Genomic DNA, 19826 nt, shown 5'->3' on the forward strand with positions numbered 1-19826 from the left:
TCCATTACGTAACGCCAAAAATGTGGATTTACATTATGAATTCTTTATTGAAAGACAGCAGCTGAAGCTCATGCCACTCTGTCTGGGCTTCTTGTCAAATAACACCTCAGTGTCGTCTCAGGAATGCCATGGGAAGATACCGTACGGCCTCCTCATTTAACAGCTCATCCAGTTCAAACTCGTACACTGCAGCTAAAATGACCTTCCGATTGTTACCAGGGGTAGATGGACTACCTTTAAGCCGCAACTGTATTTCACAAGGCTCTGTGTATCTAAACAATCTAAACTCGGTTGTGGGAACGCTACGTCTACGTATGTCCGATGGATTACCTTTGCACATCCTGCGGTCCTCCCGGAGGACGTAGCCGGTGGGGCACTTGCACTCGTAGGAGCCGTGATTGTTGACGCAGCGGAAGGCGCACAGCAGCGGGTTCAGGGCGCACTCGTTCACATCTGGATGGGCACAGAGGAGGCAGACGCACCGCCGAGCTCTTACTTCACGGCCACAACAGCGCATGCACAATCAGTAGTTCCATATGTTTAACAACATTATAATGACCGCGACCGGCATGATGTTTTTTAAATGGAAAAGATTAATGTGCAGCGAGCTGTCCATATGGAGAGCGATCATCTTAATGGGTTCATCAGCGTGAGGCGATACATCACTGGACATCTTGGTGCCATCATCAGCGTTTTCCTTGGCGTCACAGATATCTCACATCTGTATAAACATCTATTGAGCAGGAGGAGAATTAGCGGAGTTGCTCAAGATAAAAGGAAGTCACACCATACCCTCGCACGACATCATGGGTCCTGGCTCGAAGCCCTCGTCACAAGCGCACTCAAAGGCCCCGATGACGTTGGTGCAGGTCCCGTTGCCACAGGGGTTGCCGAGGTCACACTCGTTGATGTCTGTGGGGGGTGAGAGGAGGGAGACCAAACGTCAGCCTGACTGTGCTGCGGCCATTTCTGTTCACCACAGCTTTCCCTGCTCACTTCTCATTTGCCTTGAGTATCATGCCAGACACAAACATGTATGTTTTTTCAAAAAAGTATATTTTACGATTCTGACTATGACCAACTTTTCCAGAAACTCACCTTCACAGTTGATGCCAGAGGTGTCCAGTCTGAAGCCAAAGGGACACTCGCAGCGGTACGATCCATCCGTGTTGATGCACTCTCCGTTATTGCAGGCATTCGGGTTGGTCGCGCACTCATCGATGTCTAACCCAAAACATCAGATAGCAAACTCATGATCTGTCCTGGCATGGCTATCATTTTGAAGGCATTTAACTAATATGATTTCCAACCACAGAGCATAGAGCAAGCTTACCAATAGCCTTGTCATCTGGTCCAAAGGTCTGGCCAACATGGTGACACAGAACTGTGAATGCCTCTGGAAAAAGAAATGGAAGCATATAGCTTAGCAAACCCTACTTATGCATCCTATGCATTTCTTATGCATTCAGGTCTTCTAGGTATGAATAATATTTTTTTTAAAAAGCTCATGATTTCAAAAGTGTGAAATGTGTCTTGCAGGGCTTCGGGGGCAACTGGACTGACCCTCGCCCACGCTGGGGCAGATCTCGCAGGGGTCGCCCCAGCCCTGGCCAGGCATGGCGCTGCAGCAGCATTGCCCCTTGGTGGTGTTGTGGGCCTTGGGGGCCAAGCAGCGGCCGTTCTCGAACTTGGTGTAGCAGTAGTGGATCCGCATGTCTGAAGGACAGAGATAGAGAGCGAGTGAGAGAGAGAGAGAGAGAGACAAACAAAGTCAAGTTCATGCTCATCCATATTTCAGACATTCAAATGAGTTTCTGAGGCACACGGTGGGATTTAAGGTGGGATTAGAGTGGATTTAAAGTGGATTTTGAACAATCACAAGAGCAGGCGCCTTCTGGGTCGTTCAGGAGCCTGACCCGGGCCTTTGGCTCCAGGGTTCCACTCTCCTCATCAGTGGTGCGAGACCGGACCATCGGAAACGTCCCCTGACCGGTCTCGGAGGTGCAGGCCTCTGGACCCAGGGGCCTCGGCGCTCCTCGCACGGCCACTGTAGCGTAGACGCCCGTGGCTGAGCCAGAGCCCATCCCTCACTCGCACTCGCTGGAGCCCTGCGAGGGACCTGTTTTTCTTCCTCCTCAGCTGGTAATGAAAAGCAGGCCGAGGAGATGTGGCCTCTGGAGTGTTTGTACTGGCCTTCCCTCGCTCTACACAAATAATCCGTCTGACCCCCGTAGATCATACGACACACACACACACATGCAGACAGACAGACACACACACACACACACACACCTGGCTTAAAAGCACCGTGGAAGAATGTGGAGTGAGCGTCTCATTCCTTTTTCTCCCCCGAAAAGTGATTTATCAGCTTATTCTTTCCCTGTCTTTAGTCTTTAACCAAAAAAACACCCCCCCCCCCCCCCCCCCCCGTCCCTCCCGCCCCTCGTCCCATCAGCATCAGCCTCCCACCCACAGCATCGGCTTCGTCTGTGGTATGACAACAGTCCACGCCAAAGCCACTGGAAGCATTCAGAGGGCATCCAATTATCACATGGCAGCCAGAGCTGTGGTGAAATACTGAAGTGTTGTGTTTAATTGAGGGGGAGCCTGGGGACCATCTATTATTCAATTGTGTGTTTTTCCCTCAAATTCCCAAGACCTGCTTCTCATAATTTGGTGGACCTCGCCCATCGGCCAGCGCGCCGTCCCGTGTGTGGGAGAGGGAGGCAGAGGCCGTAAACCTTCCCTTTCAACTGATGTCATCACTCTCTTCAGTATGGGGGAACTCCCAAACACATTCCTGCGCCGCGGATGACGACATGGAAAAACAGCAGCTCGACGTGGGGAACCTTCGCCTCCCTGGGGATGTGTTGGCTCTGGTGTTAATTGCTTGTGAACGAGGATGAATATTCGATCTGGTAATTAAAACATACCTCAAGCGCTCGAAAGAAAAGCTAGAAGACAGAAGTTGACCACAGGTTAGTGCGCTGTATTTCCCTCACTTGGTGACCTGAGCTGTGAAAATGCACGCCTGATTTATCTGCATTATGGAACGGATCACGGGAGACACAGCAACGCTCACTCGAAGGTGGTAAAGGGGCCCCAACATAAAGTGGATACACAGTATGACACTATGCTGAAGTCCAGAGGAAATTCCAGTAATGGCATGGTGTGTATGCTGTGATATAATGATTTACTCTTAGGGACATTGTACTACAATATATTTTCTTTCAGCATACAGTAAAGCCTTTCTTCCTTCTCACTTAAAACAACGGATCCTGGCTTAAGTGGGCTAATCTAAAAATGAGCTTGCTGAAACAGCTTACCCAGGCATCTCCGTCCCGAGGAGGTCAGTTGGTAGCCCTCTGGACAGTCGCATCTGAAGCCACCTGGAGTGTTCGTGCAGGTTCCAGAGATGCAGATATCGGGGCTCTGTGTGCATTCATCAATATCTGCCACAAGAAACAGACAAAGCACATCTCATCTGTACAAAGTCATTCCTTACATGCACTATGCATACAATGTCAGACCACAGAATTTGTTTGTGGGAGTAGCAAATCAAATGGGAATGTTATGCGTCAACGGCTTGTATTGTAATAATAAACATTTTGAAAACATAGAAAAACAGAAAATGACAGAATACCACAAATGTAATGGGGACCACACACACACAGCAGCTTTTCTTTTTTCCCACTTGGAAAGTGATCTGTCATTTCATTTTTGCCCTGCCCTTCACCAAAAGATGCATCTAACTTATCCCCTGCTTTGAAAAATGATGTTCTTCTAAATAACTGATGATTACTGTAACTTAATCAAATCCATGTTCCGACAACTAAATGGGAATGTTTTTGGAATCAAAATAAATAATAGTCAGGGCATGTCAACCTTTTATCTCTATGTATTTCATTATTTTATGTCTATTACAGTATACAAAACTAATGCAGTTTGCTACATAACACAGCGATCCGTGGAGTCTTGCATGAAACTCAACTGACTGAAGAAGCTGGACTTGAAGTGGCTTCATCAGACTGGCATTATAAACAAAGAGTATGGGCCCTGCAAACTCCGCTGTGGTTTTCAGGGGAGACTGAACAAAGCTGACAGGGGGCTTTTGGAACTGACCCTGGCCTTCCTGTCGAGCTCAGCGCGACTGGCCTGTGAGCACTTGACAGTAGTTTGATCCAGCCTGAGCATTACAGACCACAGAGCTCCTGACCACAAGCGTGTGTGAACAGGTGTGCTTCCCTGAGTGCCTGCAGCTCGTATGGGACACTGTCAGCAAATGCTGAGTTACACTCGTTTGGGAGTTGTGTGGTTTCGTGTCACTCTTAAAACAGAGCTCTAAAAGACCTGCAGATCGGCTCCTCACCCAAACGGAATGAAAAACACACACCGCAGGAAACACTACAAGTGTAGATTGCTAGAGGTTATGGCCTTAAGGTCACTGTAGTCTATAAACATCCTCTTTCAAACACAACATCATATCAATTCATGTATTTAACTCTACCTAGATTCACATCTACCTATTTATTTATCTGTCTGTAAATAAAAAGAGCCAGGGAGCAGCACTAGACGTCCCAGGTCAGTAAACAAAGTTTATGCAGGATATGAGAGAATGTCCCACATCCCAGGTTATGCACGCAGTGTCTGTGCGTGTGAGTGTGTGTGTGCATGTGCATGTGTAAGAGAAGAGAGTGTGTGTGTCTTTGTCTTTATGTGAGTGTGTATGTATGCATATGTGTGTGTGTGTGTATGTGTGTGTGTGTGTGTGTGTGTGTGTGTGTGTGTCTGTGTGTGTGTGTGTGTGCGTGTGTGTGTGTGTGTGTGTGTGTGTGTTTATATCTCCTGACACTGGCAACGGGAGTGTCTGTTGCAAGAGGCCGTCTAGTGTCACATTATCATGCTTTACAAGACCAGGGCATGCATGCAGTGTGCACTACCACAGCCCAGAGATGGGCCTGGGAGCTCAGTGGCCAATGTATATATATACCTTCACACTTCTCATCCACCACGTAGTACCCATTAGGACAGATGCATCTATAGGTGCCATCCAGGTTCTGGCAAGTTCCGGGACCACATCGTCCAGGGTTGTCGGCACACTCGTTGATGTCTACAGGAGAACACAGAGCATTAAATCAGAACCTATCATCTGTCCTCATAACAAGAGCACTTGAACCCACATATGATCTTCTATTACTGCCAAACACACTGAGTGCTCAGCTCAGTCTTCTTTTTTTTTTTTTTCCTTTCGCACAACCTCAAAAATTAGCCACAAGAAATCGTATCCTGTTTTTCTTGGCAGCGGGCGCCGTGCTGGGGGTAAGGGCCTTCCTCTTACCCACACACATCCTCCCGTCCGCCGAGAGCTCGTAGCCGTCCCGGCACACGCACTGGAACGAGCCCACCGTGTTCAGGCAGTTTCCGTTGCGGCACAGGCCCCGTTGCGTGGCACATTCGTCCGTGTCTGAAACACAATCACAAAAACGGAGTCGACAAAACAGTCAACAGCAAAAAAAAAAACAGAAAAGCTGGTCGGTCCAAACACCTGGCCAAACATGCCTGGCCATAAACAGTCAAGCTCTGTGTTGAGCACAAGGCACTCCGCCGTAAGGCTTCAGTACTAATGGCATGCTGGCAGTTTAATACGATTTCTAAACGATGTCCAGTCAGTTTCGGTCGTGACACTTGAGCATGTGTCAGTGTCCAGGGCGTGTGAAAGGAGAGCACGGTCATGCGTCTCGAGGCGTACCAATGCAGTCGTTGTTGTGGGAGTGCTCGAAGCCAGGGTAGCAGATGCAGTTGTAGGAGCCCAGTGTGTTCTTGCACGTCCCGTTTCCACACGGCTGCCTCTCGCATTCATCCACATCTAATGAGCAGAAATCAACCACACCCGCAGATAAGGCCACTTGAACTCCCAAAACAGTAAACGAGCCAAAACAGCAAACATACAAAATAAACATGAACTGCAGTATTAAATGTGAGCGACTAACCTATGCACATGGACTCATCTAAGGTGGCCTTGTATCCATTAGGGCATAGGCAACGGTAACTGCCTATGTTGTCAAAGCACTGTCCGGGGTGGCAGACATTGGGATTCTCAATACACTCATTACGATCTGCAGAAAGAGAAAAGAAAAAAAATCAACAGATCTAATAATCATCATCATCATCATAATCATCTTCATTTACAGTAATCATATAGCTCTATCTGTTGTCTTGCTTGTATTTTACACTGACATATAAATATACCACTGTGAAAGACGAGCCCTCTCCTTTTCCCCAATGACAAACTTTTGACCACCTGCCAGTTGTGCAACACAGACTTTGCCACCACACACATGTTTATGTGTATACAGTATGTTTGTACTGTAGGTAGGGGTCTGTATTAAGCTTTTGATTTTAACTGAATGGTACAGCACATGTCCGTTTGTCTACTGAAGATCCCCGGATTTCATGTTTGGGCTCCCATTGTGCTGCCTGGATCTGCCGGTTTATGGACTAATAATTATATTTTTGTTCAGAACTGTTCTCTCCTGCCACCTCTTTCCCTCCACACAACTCTAATTCAGTGTCGCACCTCCCACAACGTGGGGTGGCCATCTCAGTCCCTCACAACCACCATCACCATTAGTATCACTGGTTCACTCTACACTCTACACTATTCCCATCACCAGTCTAGTCTGGGCGATCAGAACCATCCTCATCTTCATCGTCCTCTTCCTCTTCATCCCCACCGTTGCTACCTTTGGCCGCATCCCAGACAGAGAGCTGTGCCACTGCACACAAAATAAGCCCAGCCGGTGGGAAGCCAGCGGGCTGAGAATTCCCAGACCCTGAGTCATCCTCCGAGGGGCCTTGTGCAAAAACCCCCGCAGCACCAGCACCAGCACCAGCAGCAGCACCAGCAGCAGAGGCAGCAGAGGCAGCAGAGCTGGGCCTGCTCTGCACCGAGGAGAGGCCGGGCCCTTGTGATGGATTGCCCTCCTCCAGAGCTTGAAATAGCTCCCGCTGTTGTCCAGTTATAACAGAGCATAGCTCATGTCTTAATGTTTCCTTTCATGCGAGGATGGGCGGGGGGGCAATGCATTCTATCCCTGAGACGCTGCTCTCGCTTGGGCACGGTTCACAGTTTCACAAGCGCGGCGGGCCAAGAGTCGAGGGGGAATTTTTATTTCACAGTAAAACTTCCTGAGTGCAAATTAAGACCTTTGGGGTGGTTACACGCAACTAAGCTGACATTCATTTCAAGGTATGGTGAGGTTCTGTCATTGAAAGTATCCCAAGACAGAATACTAGCATGGTATTTGGGCTAAGCATTTTTCTATGGTTTGACTTTCTGTACGTGGAACTGACAGGGAACAGAATCTTTGGATGTCTTTCATTAGAAGTGAATTGAAAACGGCCCTGAAACGACATTTTCAGTTTATGTCTCAGACATGAAAGATGACTTTGTCTATTTTTCTTCGTCTTGCTAACTCCTTAGACACTGTTAGTGATTGATTACGCTGCTATTCTACTCACACGGCTAGTTCTCTCGTTCATTCCTGAGAGTGACTAAATGCCTAGCATTGCTGTGGATACTACAGATTAGCCTCTGTCTCTGATCATGAGGTGGAACTCAAAAGCAGAGAAAATGTAGTATATTTCCCTATAGAACAAATTATGCATAAGTAGTGAACACTGTGAGTCTGACCCACTGTAAGTGGGGATGACTTAGATAAACAAAGTTATTCATAGTTACTAGACTACGTGGCAACACATGTATGATGCACAAGCATCCTGGGACAAGATATGTTTGCATTGACATTTTGTACTGTACGAGCATGCTTCATGAACCGTGGCTCTGGGAGGAATAAACACAATCTTCAGTATTCTTTCATCTTGCAAGTTTGCATTATTGGATTATTAAATACCCATTTTTTGACACGACAAAAACACAAATCAATCTAACACAAACACAGTCATGTGGTTAGGGATTGTTTGCAGCTCCTAAGATGGGGTCTTACCCAGGCACTGTCCTGTCGGAGTGAAGCGGTAGCCAGGCTTGCACTCACAGCGGTAACTTCCCGGCAGGTTCTGACAAGCAGCATTCTGCTGGCACACGGGTCCATTCTGACACTCATCAATGTCTGAGAATATGCACACACACACACACACACACACACACACACACACACACACACACACAAACACACAGTTGAATTCACATTACTAGACCATAGCCCATCTTTACAATGACTCATGTGTGACCCCAATGACACACAGACACTGAATTATGCAAACTATTTGCGTGTGTTTCCGTGTATGTTGGTTGCCACGGCTAGGATAAGCACCAAGCACTTTGGGCATAGACAAGAGTAGACTATCTCAGCCAGAGGGAACTGGTGTACCGTACCAACCTTCACAGATGAGCAGCTTGTCATTATAGACAAATCCCATGGGGCACTCGCACCTGAAGCTGCCAATCATGTTGATGCACAGACCATTCTCACACAGACCAGCAATCTCCTTGCACTCATCGATGTCTGTCAAACCACACAAGAGCATATGTGCTTAGTTTTGCATTACAACATTTTTGAGATATTAAAGCAACAAGAATGTGATTTACACTCCTTCTTACCGATGACTTGTCCAGTGTAAATGTCAATATAGTAGCCAGGTCGTTCACTGCCGCATAGACGTGCAAATTCAGCTGTGGAGAGAAGACAAATTCACAAAAACAAAGTTCATGATTGAGGAGGGGAAAGTTGGCATGGTACAGTAAGCCCTTGGCATTTGAGCTGTGTACCCACTCGTGCTTGGTACAGGACACTGTTCGCACGGCTTGTTCCAGGCTCGGCCAATGTTGTATGAGCAGCAGCACATCTTCTTGGTGACGTTGAAGTTGAGCTCCCCATCACATGTGGCATTGTCTGAATAGTAATTCCTGAAGCACAGGCTCTTCCTCATGTCTGTGTGGATTCAAAGTATGGAGTATCAACAAAGGTAGAGGGAAAGATTTCTATAAATATCCCAACTGACATCTGTAAGGATACTAGTCTGAATTATATCATAATGACTCTCTGTTTCACTAAGTCAAAGTTACGAGATTAAAATGTAAGAAACAAATGCTCACCCATGCAGTTGTTGCCGCCATTGATTTGCATGTAATCTGGTGGACAGATGCAGGTATAGTTGCCGATGGTGTTGTAGCACTGACCGGGGCCGCAGATTCCTGGACGTTCACATTCGTTCACATCTGGAACAGGGCGAGACACAGAGAAGAGGACATCTCATTAGGGTAGGCTCTCATTGTAACCATGCCTTTAAGCCTCCCGAGGATGGTAAAAAACAAATAGCAAGCTAGCCCTGCAGTTAGCTAAGCAAAAAAAGAAAAGAAAATAAATCACATCCTCTCCAAAATGATATGGATGCTTGCAAATTCCAGACACAACCTTTTTGTTCCGCCGTCCAACCAACACGGGGCCCAATTAAAATGCCGTTAAGCACATGTTGGCCAGGGAGGGCGATGATCGCTAGTCTCTGCGGGGCCATGCATTCTGTAACAGTGCTCTGTCGCGGGGGATGGCAGTTGACCACAACACAGGCTCCCAGTGACAGGACCGGATGGGCCTTCTGGAGGGGATTAGGCCCCAAAGTCAGCCGCTCCTCCAGATTTATCGACACATGTGACGGCATGCAGTGAGCCCAACCACCAGCATGATGGCTAGGACACAACAAATGCTAGCATCGCTTGTTTTGATACTCCCCCCCCCCCCCCCCCCCCCCTCTTCTCCATCCTAGGAAAACAAGCGGCTGGTCTCAATTTCCTTTCTGCCTAAAATGTTTCAGAGATGGAGCCCTAAGGGGGAGAAAACAGACTTTTTTTTATCCTTTACCTTCACAGACCCTGTTCTCTTCGTTCAATGCGAAGCCCTTCTGACATTCACACTGAAAGCTCCCAAATGTATTGATGCAGTGTCCTCCTTGGCACAAACCAGGAAGCTCCTGACACTCGTCGATGTCTGCCAAACAAGGAGAGAGAGAGAAATAGAAAAAAAACAGATGTATATGTTATATATGTATAAGAGTGAGATGTTATTCAGTATGTATTACAACAACGCTCTCATACATCACAACTGAGCAGCTCTCCAGAGAGCAATGTGTGTGTAACTTAAAAACTGTGACCAAAAACATTTACCCTCCAGGATGACAGTGATGGGGTTCGGCCGGAAGCCCTCTCCTCCAGGACACAGGGTTTTATACTCCGCTGAAACAGGTCACATCAGACCATTGAGCACACGCACCAACATCGGCTACACACCATCATAAAAACACCAAGGCTAACAAACAAAATGACTTACAGTACACCCTCCAAACGCCCCCGCTCTACCACACACACACACACACACACACACACACACACACACACACACACACACACACACTCACCCCACCTCCCCAAAACAACCCCACCAAAGTTATAAAGCTGCAAGATTTAATAAGGCATTTGTCTTCACTCACGACTGCACAAAGAGGTCTTTTGTAATCTACTTTATTAAAAAAACAGACACCAACACAGTTAAGACCGTGCTGACAAAGACTAACACTGCTGGCCTGCCAAAAGAGCCGGGGTGACTCACAGGAGTTGAGTGAGGGGCATTCCTCACAGGGCGTCCCCCACGCCATGCCCTGGGAGCAGCAGCAGGAGGCCTTGGACACCCCCTGGCCAATTTCGTTGGAGCAGGACAGGCTCTCTGACGCGTCGCCACGGGACTGGACGTCCAGGTAACAGTTGCCAGATCGGGTGTCTAGAGACAGGCACACACAGTGGGTGTGGGCACAGTGATCAATTTTTCCACAGGAAAAAAAACAAATTTGTGATTCATTGCGGGTAGCATTGACTACATTTACAAATGTTTTTAAGCCTCTATTCCAAACACATTTGACAGCCATCTAATGCGGTGGGTCATAAACATAACTGTATTTAATTACATGTACAGTTCCCAGAGGGGTCGTTAAGAAACCTCTAAGCAGTTGGTAGAACTCACCCACGCAGCCAACCCCTGATGGGTTAAGCTCAAAGAATGGTGGGCAGTTGCATCTATAGCTGCCAGCAGTATTCTCACAGTGCCCACTGATGCAAATGGTAGGATCAAGACACTCATTGACATCTGTGAAGTAAAAGAGAGACACATTATGACATGTATAGAAAGCAGCAGTGTCTTATTTATTGTGCATTATGCATGCATGACTGCTTTGTGTAGTTTGGCAGAATTGGGGCTGCCACAGAAAATACATGAGCCCTGCACAATGCTAAGATTGTTTTGTTTGGTTGCGCTCAGTATTGTATGTCCACATGAATGTGTCTGTGTGGCATCTGTATATACGCATTATGTGTGAGTTGGCGGTCCACCGTCGCTGCGAGGGATGACCACAGCTGACCCCGCGCGGCTCTGCGGTGTGTCGGCCTCCATCGCCTCCCACTATTTCTGCACGCGCTCATTCCCCATGACAGCGCGGCTAGGGAGGCCGATCACTCTTTCCATTCCCTCCACGTGAGGCGGAGCGGTGCCATCCATTGTGCCGGAGCGCCACGACCTCCGCTCAGTGCTGGCAGCGCCACGCGGCTCGAGTCATGCCTGCAACCTCTCGGTGGCCCGGCGCCCACAAACACACACGGGCATGCTCCGTGTTTACCGTGAACTCAGTGTCATTATCGCCTCATAATGGCTGTGAAATGGGTGGTCATTACCGACCCCTTCGATGAGTTTGACGCAATCCGCCCCGAGGGGGAATGATCCGTTTGGCTTGGACCGAGAAAGCTGTGCAATATTCGCCTGACCTCATTCCTGAGTCACAAAGCGAGGCACCTCAGAACGAGGAGAGTCGAGTTTCCACTGGGCTGACAGTAAACACTATATCGTCTTTGCGACGAGGGCCCTGGCGCTGTGGGGGAAACGTGTGGCTTACCTGTGCAGTTGCCGCCGCTTCTGTCCAACTCGTACCCGATGTGACATTCACATCTGAACAGGCCCGGAATGTTCTGGCACCTCCCGTTGATGCAGACGTTGGAGAAGGAGCACTCGTCTATGTCTGCACGGACAAGAGAGAGAGGGGAGGCCAGCTGTTAGGGATTAGCCCGATCATGGGACGGGACGGAGGGGAAAATCAACAGAACGCGGGGAGGGGAGGAGAGGACGTGTGAAGCGCCCAGCGGAGTGACAGTTCTGGGGCAGAGAGGCAGGATGGAGCCCTGCGGAGGAAACCCACACCTCTGCTGGAAGCAGCTGATTACAGCGCGCCATCACATCCACTCACAGCCTGAGCATTCACACACTCAACACTCACTCACAAGTGGTTCTAAAAACAGAGTAAACAGACTTAACAGACTAAGCAGCATGTTAGTATAAGCTTAATCATCCGACTAAATACACAAGTAATCTCAGGAGCACAGGGAGCAGTTGCTCTAACAGTTTTGGACGTGGTTTTATGAGGTGGATACATGTGATGCCTGGTGAAAGTAACATGAGCTGTTGTGAAACCTTGTGAGCGGATATTCAGGAGCAGAGCAGATCTGAGGGCATCCTTACCTTCGCAGGCTTTGCCGTCGGGCGTGGGGAAGAAACCCATGTCGCACTCGCAGCGGTAGCCCCCGGGCACGTTCAAGCAGTGGCCGCTCTCGCACAGGTTCACGTTCTCCGCACACTCGTCGCTGTCTGCACAAACCAAAGAAGAGGCCACTGGGTTCTGGTGAACTGTCATCAGAATCGGGAACGCTCAAGTGGGGACAGGTGTGTGGGGAGGGGAGGGGAGGGGCGGCGCACCTGAGCAGTAGAAGCCGTCTCCACCGAAGCCTTCCTTGCACACGCAGCGGTAGGAGCCCATGGTGTTCATGCAGTCGGCATTGTGACTGCACATGTGCGTTCCGTTGGAGCACTCGTCCAGATCTGAAATATGCAATGAACAAACATACTTTACATTCATCAATGAAACATGCACTTCTTTGGCTCTACAGTACTGCATTTCATTGGCTATACTGCATTTCATTGGCTCTGTACCTGTGCTCTGCTAAATGACAATAAAGTTAAATAATCTAATCTACTCTACTCTTTGGTTATAACTAAATGCACTGGAGTCACTGAAGTTGGTTCTGAGGTTGTCTGAGGTCATAGTGGTCAGAGGGTACTTGCATATAGATTGTAAATCTTAAACCCAAACATGGCAAACAGGAAATGGAGTACAACAGGCCATGACCTTGACATGACCTCAGACTACTGCTAACACCAGGATCAGCACTGACAGCTAACGGATGGGCTTCTCAGTGTGTTTACATGCCTCAGCCTGAGGGCTCTTACCTGTGCATTTCACCCCGTCGCCGATCCAGCCCGGGGCACAGCTGCACTTGAAGCTGCCCGCTGTGTTGGTGCACGTGGCATGTCTGTCACAGTTATGGGCTCCAATCTCACACTCGTTGATATCTAAGGGAATTCAAGAAGAGAAGTTACAACAGCTACTTGACTTTACCGACAACATTAAGGGGAGAGGGAGGAGGAGGGAGAAGAAGAGAACTTGGGTTTATAAATGTTAAACTCTTGTGTTCTGGAAGTTGCTGTCGTGTGAGGTTGATGCACATTTCAATCACAATGACAACTGAAAACAATGCTAGTTGTGAATGATGTAGATATGCTAGCTATTCCAACTGACAGGCAGTGTCTGTGCAGTCTGGGTTGTGACCAGGGCGCTGTCCTGCTCAGTGACATGCCCTATAGGGGGAGAAGTAAGCTGCTGCACTGATCTGCCTTTCAAAACCTCTGGGCTCGCTATCAAGCCTCCTGACCGCAGAAGCACTTAATAGAGCAAATCTAATCCGCCAAGAATGCAACAAACTTATTTCCAGCCGGAGTGCCACTCATACGACACGGGCCTGTCTGTTCGCTGGCCGTGGAATGCCCAGAAAGGCAGTCTCTTTGTCCGGCGAGGAACAAGGGACTCCCACATCGCGCCATGCTGCCCGCCCACCCTGTCCGTCAGCCATGGGAGGCTGCACTCGCCCTGGATCAGCTGCCCCACTGGCCCCCTTCTGCGCGGCTCTCTCGTCCGCCGCCACCCGGGTCCAGCCAGCCAGCCTGCCCCTAATTGGTGTCCAGCTCCAGTGTGTGTGTGCGCAGCGCTGTATACAGTTGGGGAAGCGAGGTGAGGGGTTCCTTGACACGGACGAGGGAAATGTCACAACACTCCCAGCATCCCCGGCTAATCAGAACAGTCCTAAAAGGCAACACACGCTCGGTTGCCAAGTGACGTCGGCGTCCGCACAGACAAACACAGCTGGCAGGAGCCGGAGCTGCTCCGTGTTGATCGGGGCCCGGAGCTGGAGCTGGAGCTGGAGCTGGGAAACGGCTGGCATGTGTGCTGGCCCACACCCCCCTACACTGCGCTGCACGCCTCCCTCCACTTAAAATATGACTCTAATAAACCACAATGCCGTGCCTGCTCTAATGTGCCATATAAACCATTGTCTTTTAATAGTGCAGCAGTTGTTTGAGGACTAGATGTTCTCCAGTGGAGAAAACAAGTTAACGTTGGGAGGGTTGTGAGAATAATTATTGAATTCCTTTGGACTGGAGTTACATGGAGTTTGACATTTATAAATGAGACACATCGTGACTCTCATCCCACTGGAGACGACATGATGAAACCTTAATGCTCTCTCAGTGGACTAAAACGTGTAAATTTGACTTAGTCCTGCCATCTCCTGTGGGAAGCAGGGACCTTTCAGGCATCAAACAAATGTGTCATGATGTGTCTAAGAAATGTCGGTAACACTTTACTTGACGGGTTCATTCATAACACATTCATAACAGCTGTCATGAACTGCACATGAAGCATTCATGACTGTTTCATAAAACATGAGTCAACATTCATACCAACCCCTTCATGAATGTGGAAGACAATATATCAAAAACTTGTCAAAATAAAAGTCCAACAATCGCAAAGCAGCATTGCTGTCTTTTTTGTTTTAGCCAACCTGATCATGTCACATCTTAGTCAACGGGGAAGTCCAGTGTCCAGGAGAATTTCGTTTTTTGTTTGTCTGTGTGTTTATTTTATGCTAGTAACCTCTGAAGAATGCATAGTTGTCTACACCAATGACTGTATATAGATATATAAAACAGGAATGTCCAACCATTCAGAGGTCCACAGATGGTCAGTTCACTTCCCAGTATGATGAATACTTCACAACTCCTATAGTGACATTTGAAGTAGACTTCATAAAATATTCATGAGGTGTTTACAAATGCTGGAGAGGATTCATAATACCCTGTATAATATGGATTACTAGATTGTTGGACTTTTATTTTGACAAGTTTTTGTTGTTTTGTCTTCCACATTCATGAAAGGGTTGGTATGAATGTTTAGTCATGTTTCATGAATCAGTCATGAATGCTTCATGTGCAGTTCATGACAGCTGTTATGAATGTGTTATGAATGAACCCGTCAAGTAAAGTGTTACCGAAATGTCAAAAGTCACAAGAGTCAAAAAATGATTTATGAATTTGCGTTGTCAATAACATGGGATATTAAAACAGACCTTTGAGTTGCTTGTAGTCCTTAATGCCATGTGAGATTTATGAGCCTCACTATAAGCTTTTATCCTAGGGAGCCTCTGGGGTTTGTCCACTGAAAATGTATCTTGCCAATAAATAAAGCTATTTTCTTAAATAACGTTTCCAATTATATTAGAACAAAAAGACCTTACAGTATGTGAAAAATAACTACTGCTAAAACAACCAAACTACTCTAAAACCATTTCAAAGGAATTGAATATGATTGTGAGAGGAAATACTAGTACCTTCCAGTATAGCTAGATAGATACATCTGATTAGAATAAAGGGCTTTTAAGTTGAAATCCTCTCAGATCTAGTATATATCTAAATATTTCAAAAGGATTTTTCCCATTAAGCATTCTCAGGTCAAGATGAATAAGATTTAGTGCATAGATATAAGATGAGAGACCTTGGCAAGATGAAAATTATTTGCAGTAAAAAAGAGAGAGAGAGAGAGCGTTCAGAGCCCATAACAAAAGATGTACACTGGTTCTGGAAGCATCTGGAAAACTTTCATGTGAAACAATCCCTGGCCTGCTGCCTGTGGTAATTCCACAGAGGCAAGGCTCACATGAGAGGATTGAGTGGAGGCCTGGCACTGCCATACCAAGATTTCAGATCTCTCTCTCTCTCTCACACTCTCTCTCTCTCTCACACACACACACTCTCTCTCTCTCTCCTCTCTCTCTCTCTCTCTCTCTGTCTCTTTTCTCTACTTTCTGCACTTTCTGTGATCTTGTCACTCAGATGCCCCACAATCAAGGAGAATGAAACATCATAATCAAGCTCAATCTCGTTAGAGAGAGGAGGGCGTTCAATTTTCACTGCACAAATTTGAGGCCTAGTCCCAACAAAAAAAAAATCAAGGTGCCCTGGTGTTAATATGAGGGCCTGAGAGATGTCGTGAGCTGATTACAGGATGCCTTGGAAGTATTCATATGATTACAGATACTTAGATACTTCCTGTGAACCTTTGAAACAAACTGTAGGGGTCTGGGGGGGGGGGGTCATGAAAACAACTGCAGCACGCAAAGAATGTGGAAACTCCACCAGTAATAAAAAAAAAAATGCAAGCAGTCCTCCAACGCAGTGCTGCAAAATTCGCTTGAGGAAAGACAGAGAGAGAGACAGAGTGAGAGAGACAGAGAGAGCGAATAATCTGTGTCACAGTCACGTTCCAGTTTACGTGTCCTAATGGCAAATTCAGATTGTGCATTTTGAAAAACTGGGCTAATGCTTTGCATATGGGCGAGGGAGGGAAGTCTCTAACAAAGGCATGGAAAGCCATGACTGTAGACAGGGCTGAGATTTCAAGCGTGTCTACTGCACACAGTGGACATCCCATGTGCACAACAAAGGCAGCCCTCCGAGGGTGATTTAATGTGGACTTACAGTACACAGGGCCACTCCTAAGCTAGTAAACCCCTGTGCTTGACAAATGGACTCCCACCCTATCTTTATATGTGCAGCAACGCTCGGAGAGGACTAGAGCGAGAGAGGTGGGGATTATTCCCCAAAGGCAATCATTTGCAGCTGGATCAAGTCAGAGAGTGAGGGAGAGCTTTAGCTAAAATGGTGAAGGAAGGGCCCAGCCCTTGACATTTTCATTTCCAAATAGTTTGGAGTGGAGCACAGTTATGGCCATGCTTTACTTATGTGTCAAAGGGGCCCAGTAAAACCATAATGGTCACAATTCCAACTTTGGCTATTTGATGGTGATTAACCCGTGTTCTTTATTGTCAAAGTGAAACTACTCTCACCATTTCAAGTGCTAGCTAGAATTGGTGACATACTAGTGTGGCAATCATTTAAAGGTCTTAAGTCAAAAAGCAGAGATGCATGTGTTTTGAGGATCCAACACATGTGTATGCACATTCACGACTGCTTAAAGACATATGCACTTTCACAAAAGCCCCCTTGGCCATCATGCTATCTTGACTAGAAGCCAATTCAGTCTACAAGCATCTTGAGTGTTGTAGACAGGAAAGTACATATAAAGCCCCATTTCTACCATGGAGTGCTGTACGTGGCCATTCTGAGGAAAGAACTGGTGACTGTTCTTAAGGTATTAGAGGCAATGGTACAGAGGCAGGCCACAGGTTGTGTCATAGTGTGCTAACATGTGACTAGTTCAGTTGCTAGTTATTTGTGAATTTATTCAGCGTCCAGTATTCATCAGTATTCTTCTTCCTATATGTATGTATTCTGCTTTCTCAACCTTTTATTTAAGCTGAGCTGCCACCTTCATTTATGAGATTTTGTTGGTTTTCTTTGCCTTGTTCGATTGTAAATTCCATCATGGCAGAGGACTGAATTCCAATCAAATGGACCAAAACTTGGTGTGCTTTTTCCACTCCAGACTCTCGTATGATACACTTTCATTAAAACATGAGGCAAATAACATCTGTGTAGGATAGGAATGCTTGTTGCGCTGCCGAGCAGGGGTGGGGGGATTCTCCGAAGGTTGTTTCATGATTTGGTCCCACTTGTTTGTTTGTCGAACTGGAAACAATCGGCGATGACAGGCCAGCTGAGTCATGCAGATGGATTGCTAATAAAACCCAGAAAGTTGGCGGCCAAGCGTCACGTGCACACATGTCTTGGTTTCACACAGTCTCACTCCCTCCCTTTCCTCCCCACTTCTTTCTGTCTTCTACAGACACACACACACACACACACACACACACACACACACACACACACACACACACACACACACACACACACACACACACACCCACGCACACACACATGCAAATGCAACACACACACAACGCACATCTTGTAGGGTTTTTCTTATGGACCCTATTGGTCTGTCTGTTCTCCAATTTTCCAGCTTTCTTTTCCAAAACTCCAGCTTGCTGTTCTCAGTTGGCAGCTCTGTTTCCACCCTCGTTCAGTCTCCTCCTCTCCTCCTCTCCTCCTCTTTCTCTCAGTTTCTCTCTCTCTCTCTCTCCCGTTCTCTCTCTCTATAACTGAAGGTCATGGCCCCATTAGCTTTAGGGCGATTCCGCCTCGCTTGCATCGCATTTACAGTGACATCACCAGTCCTGCACTTCCCCCTTCGGCACCAGGCCTTCTGGCCGAAACATCTGTATCTCTGCACACACAAACACACACAATCAGGAACTGAGGCCTTAGCGTGCGTCTGTCTGTGTATCTGTGTGTGTGTGTGTACAGTATATGTGGGTTGGTTGAGTATGCCTGTATGCATGTATCTGAGAGGGCACGTCTGAGTGTGCGTGTACGTGTGTGTGTGTGTACGTGTACAGTACATGTGTGTGTGTGTGTGTGTGTGTGTGTGCGCGCGCGTGCGTGTGTGTGTGTGTGTGTGTGTGTGTGTGCGCTTATAAAATGCAGCTTCTCCAGCAGCTGGCTGGGTTTTGTTTTCCACTTGGCCCTGGCCTTGTATACACTATATCATCAGTTAACACCAATTAACAAACTATGTCCTTCCCCATGACGCCGAACACAGAGCTCTCACGACCTCTATCGTCCTCGCTCGCTCCTCTCTTCAGTTCATCCAAACAGGGCATGAGTGATGCGATAGGAGCAGGAAAAAATGACCTTCCAGCTCCCCCCTCCATTGGCCTATTTATTTGTTTTGGAATGGTTATATAGTTTTATTAAAATGGCCCAACCATAACGTCATGTTTAACTTGAGTTAATGAAAGGACAACAAAGGAACAAACAATGCATAATTTGAGGCACATGGCATCCAATCAAACAACCAACATGAGATCTCGGTGAGCTCACACACACACCGTATGCAGGGCCACGGCCTTTTGACTACCGGATCCAGAGAGGGGGGGGGGGGGGGGGCCTGAGAGGACACAGCACAACAGGCCAGCTTCACAGAGACGCTAACAGGCATCCTTATCAGACAGTAGCTACTGTAATGTCAAATCTATCGAGGCCTCGGCCGAGAGGGGGCCAAGTGTGTGCTAGGTCTCCTCTCCGGCTTATTGTGAAGCAGTTGCTGGGTGGGCCCCTGGTCAAGGCCGGTCCAGTCACTCTTCACCACAAAAAGAGCTGGGAAAGTGGATTCTACCGTAAACACAGGCCAAAACATGTCAAGCAGCGATTCACTGGAAAGGGGTTTTACCCTCTGCCAAGTCTACCCCTCTCTGCCTCACTGCTCCGTTCCTTTAAACTCCTGTTTAATTACTGGCAGCTTCCTCATGACTCAGTAAACCTTCGCCTCCATATGGCATCTGACTGACATCATCCCTCTGCGTT

At 47.5% G+C, this 19826-nt stretch overlaps 1 protein-coding gene across 1 annotated transcript in view; it reads right to left on the bottom strand.

Moving 5' to 3' along the window:
- Positions 1-19826, bottom strand: part of fbn1 (fibrillin 1) — a 65910-nt gene that overhangs the window by 8828 nt on the left and 37256 nt on the right. Inside the window, exons 33-55 of the mRNA XM_062548665.1 lie at positions 13338-13460; positions 12807-12929; positions 12573-12698; positions 11953-12075; positions 11031-11153; positions 10623-10790; positions 10181-10249; positions 9879-10004; positions 9116-9238; positions 8793-8951; positions 8621-8692; positions 8400-8525; positions 8007-8129; positions 5991-6116; positions 5750-5866; positions 5339-5464; positions 4991-5110; positions 3327-3452; positions 1564-1716; positions 1334-1396; positions 1099-1224; positions 793-912; positions 331-453 (exon numbers count right to left, since the gene is read on the bottom strand). Of these exons, the coding sequence (XP_062404649.1) occupies positions 331-453; positions 793-912; positions 1099-1224; positions 1334-1396; positions 1564-1716; positions 3327-3452; positions 4991-5110; positions 5339-5464; positions 5750-5866; positions 5991-6116; positions 8007-8129; positions 8400-8525; positions 8621-8692; positions 8793-8951; positions 9116-9238; positions 9879-10004; positions 10181-10249; positions 10623-10790; positions 11031-11153; positions 11953-12075; positions 12573-12698; positions 12807-12929; positions 13338-13460 (2784 nt within the window). The remainder of the gene's footprint in view (positions 1-330; positions 454-792; positions 913-1098; positions 1225-1333; positions 1397-1563; positions 1717-3326; positions 3453-4990; positions 5111-5338; positions 5465-5749; positions 5867-5990; positions 6117-8006; positions 8130-8399; positions 8526-8620; positions 8693-8792; positions 8952-9115; positions 9239-9878; positions 10005-10180; positions 10250-10622; positions 10791-11030; positions 11154-11952; positions 12076-12572; positions 12699-12806; positions 12930-13337; positions 13461-19826) is intronic.

The sequence above is a fragment of the Sardina pilchardus genome, chromosome 11, assembly GCF_963854185.1.
Source record: "Sardina pilchardus chromosome 11, fSarPil1.1, whole genome shotgun sequence".
NCBI classification, from domain to species: domain Eukaryota; kingdom Metazoa; phylum Chordata; class Actinopteri; order Clupeiformes; family Clupeidae; genus Sardina; species Sardina pilchardus.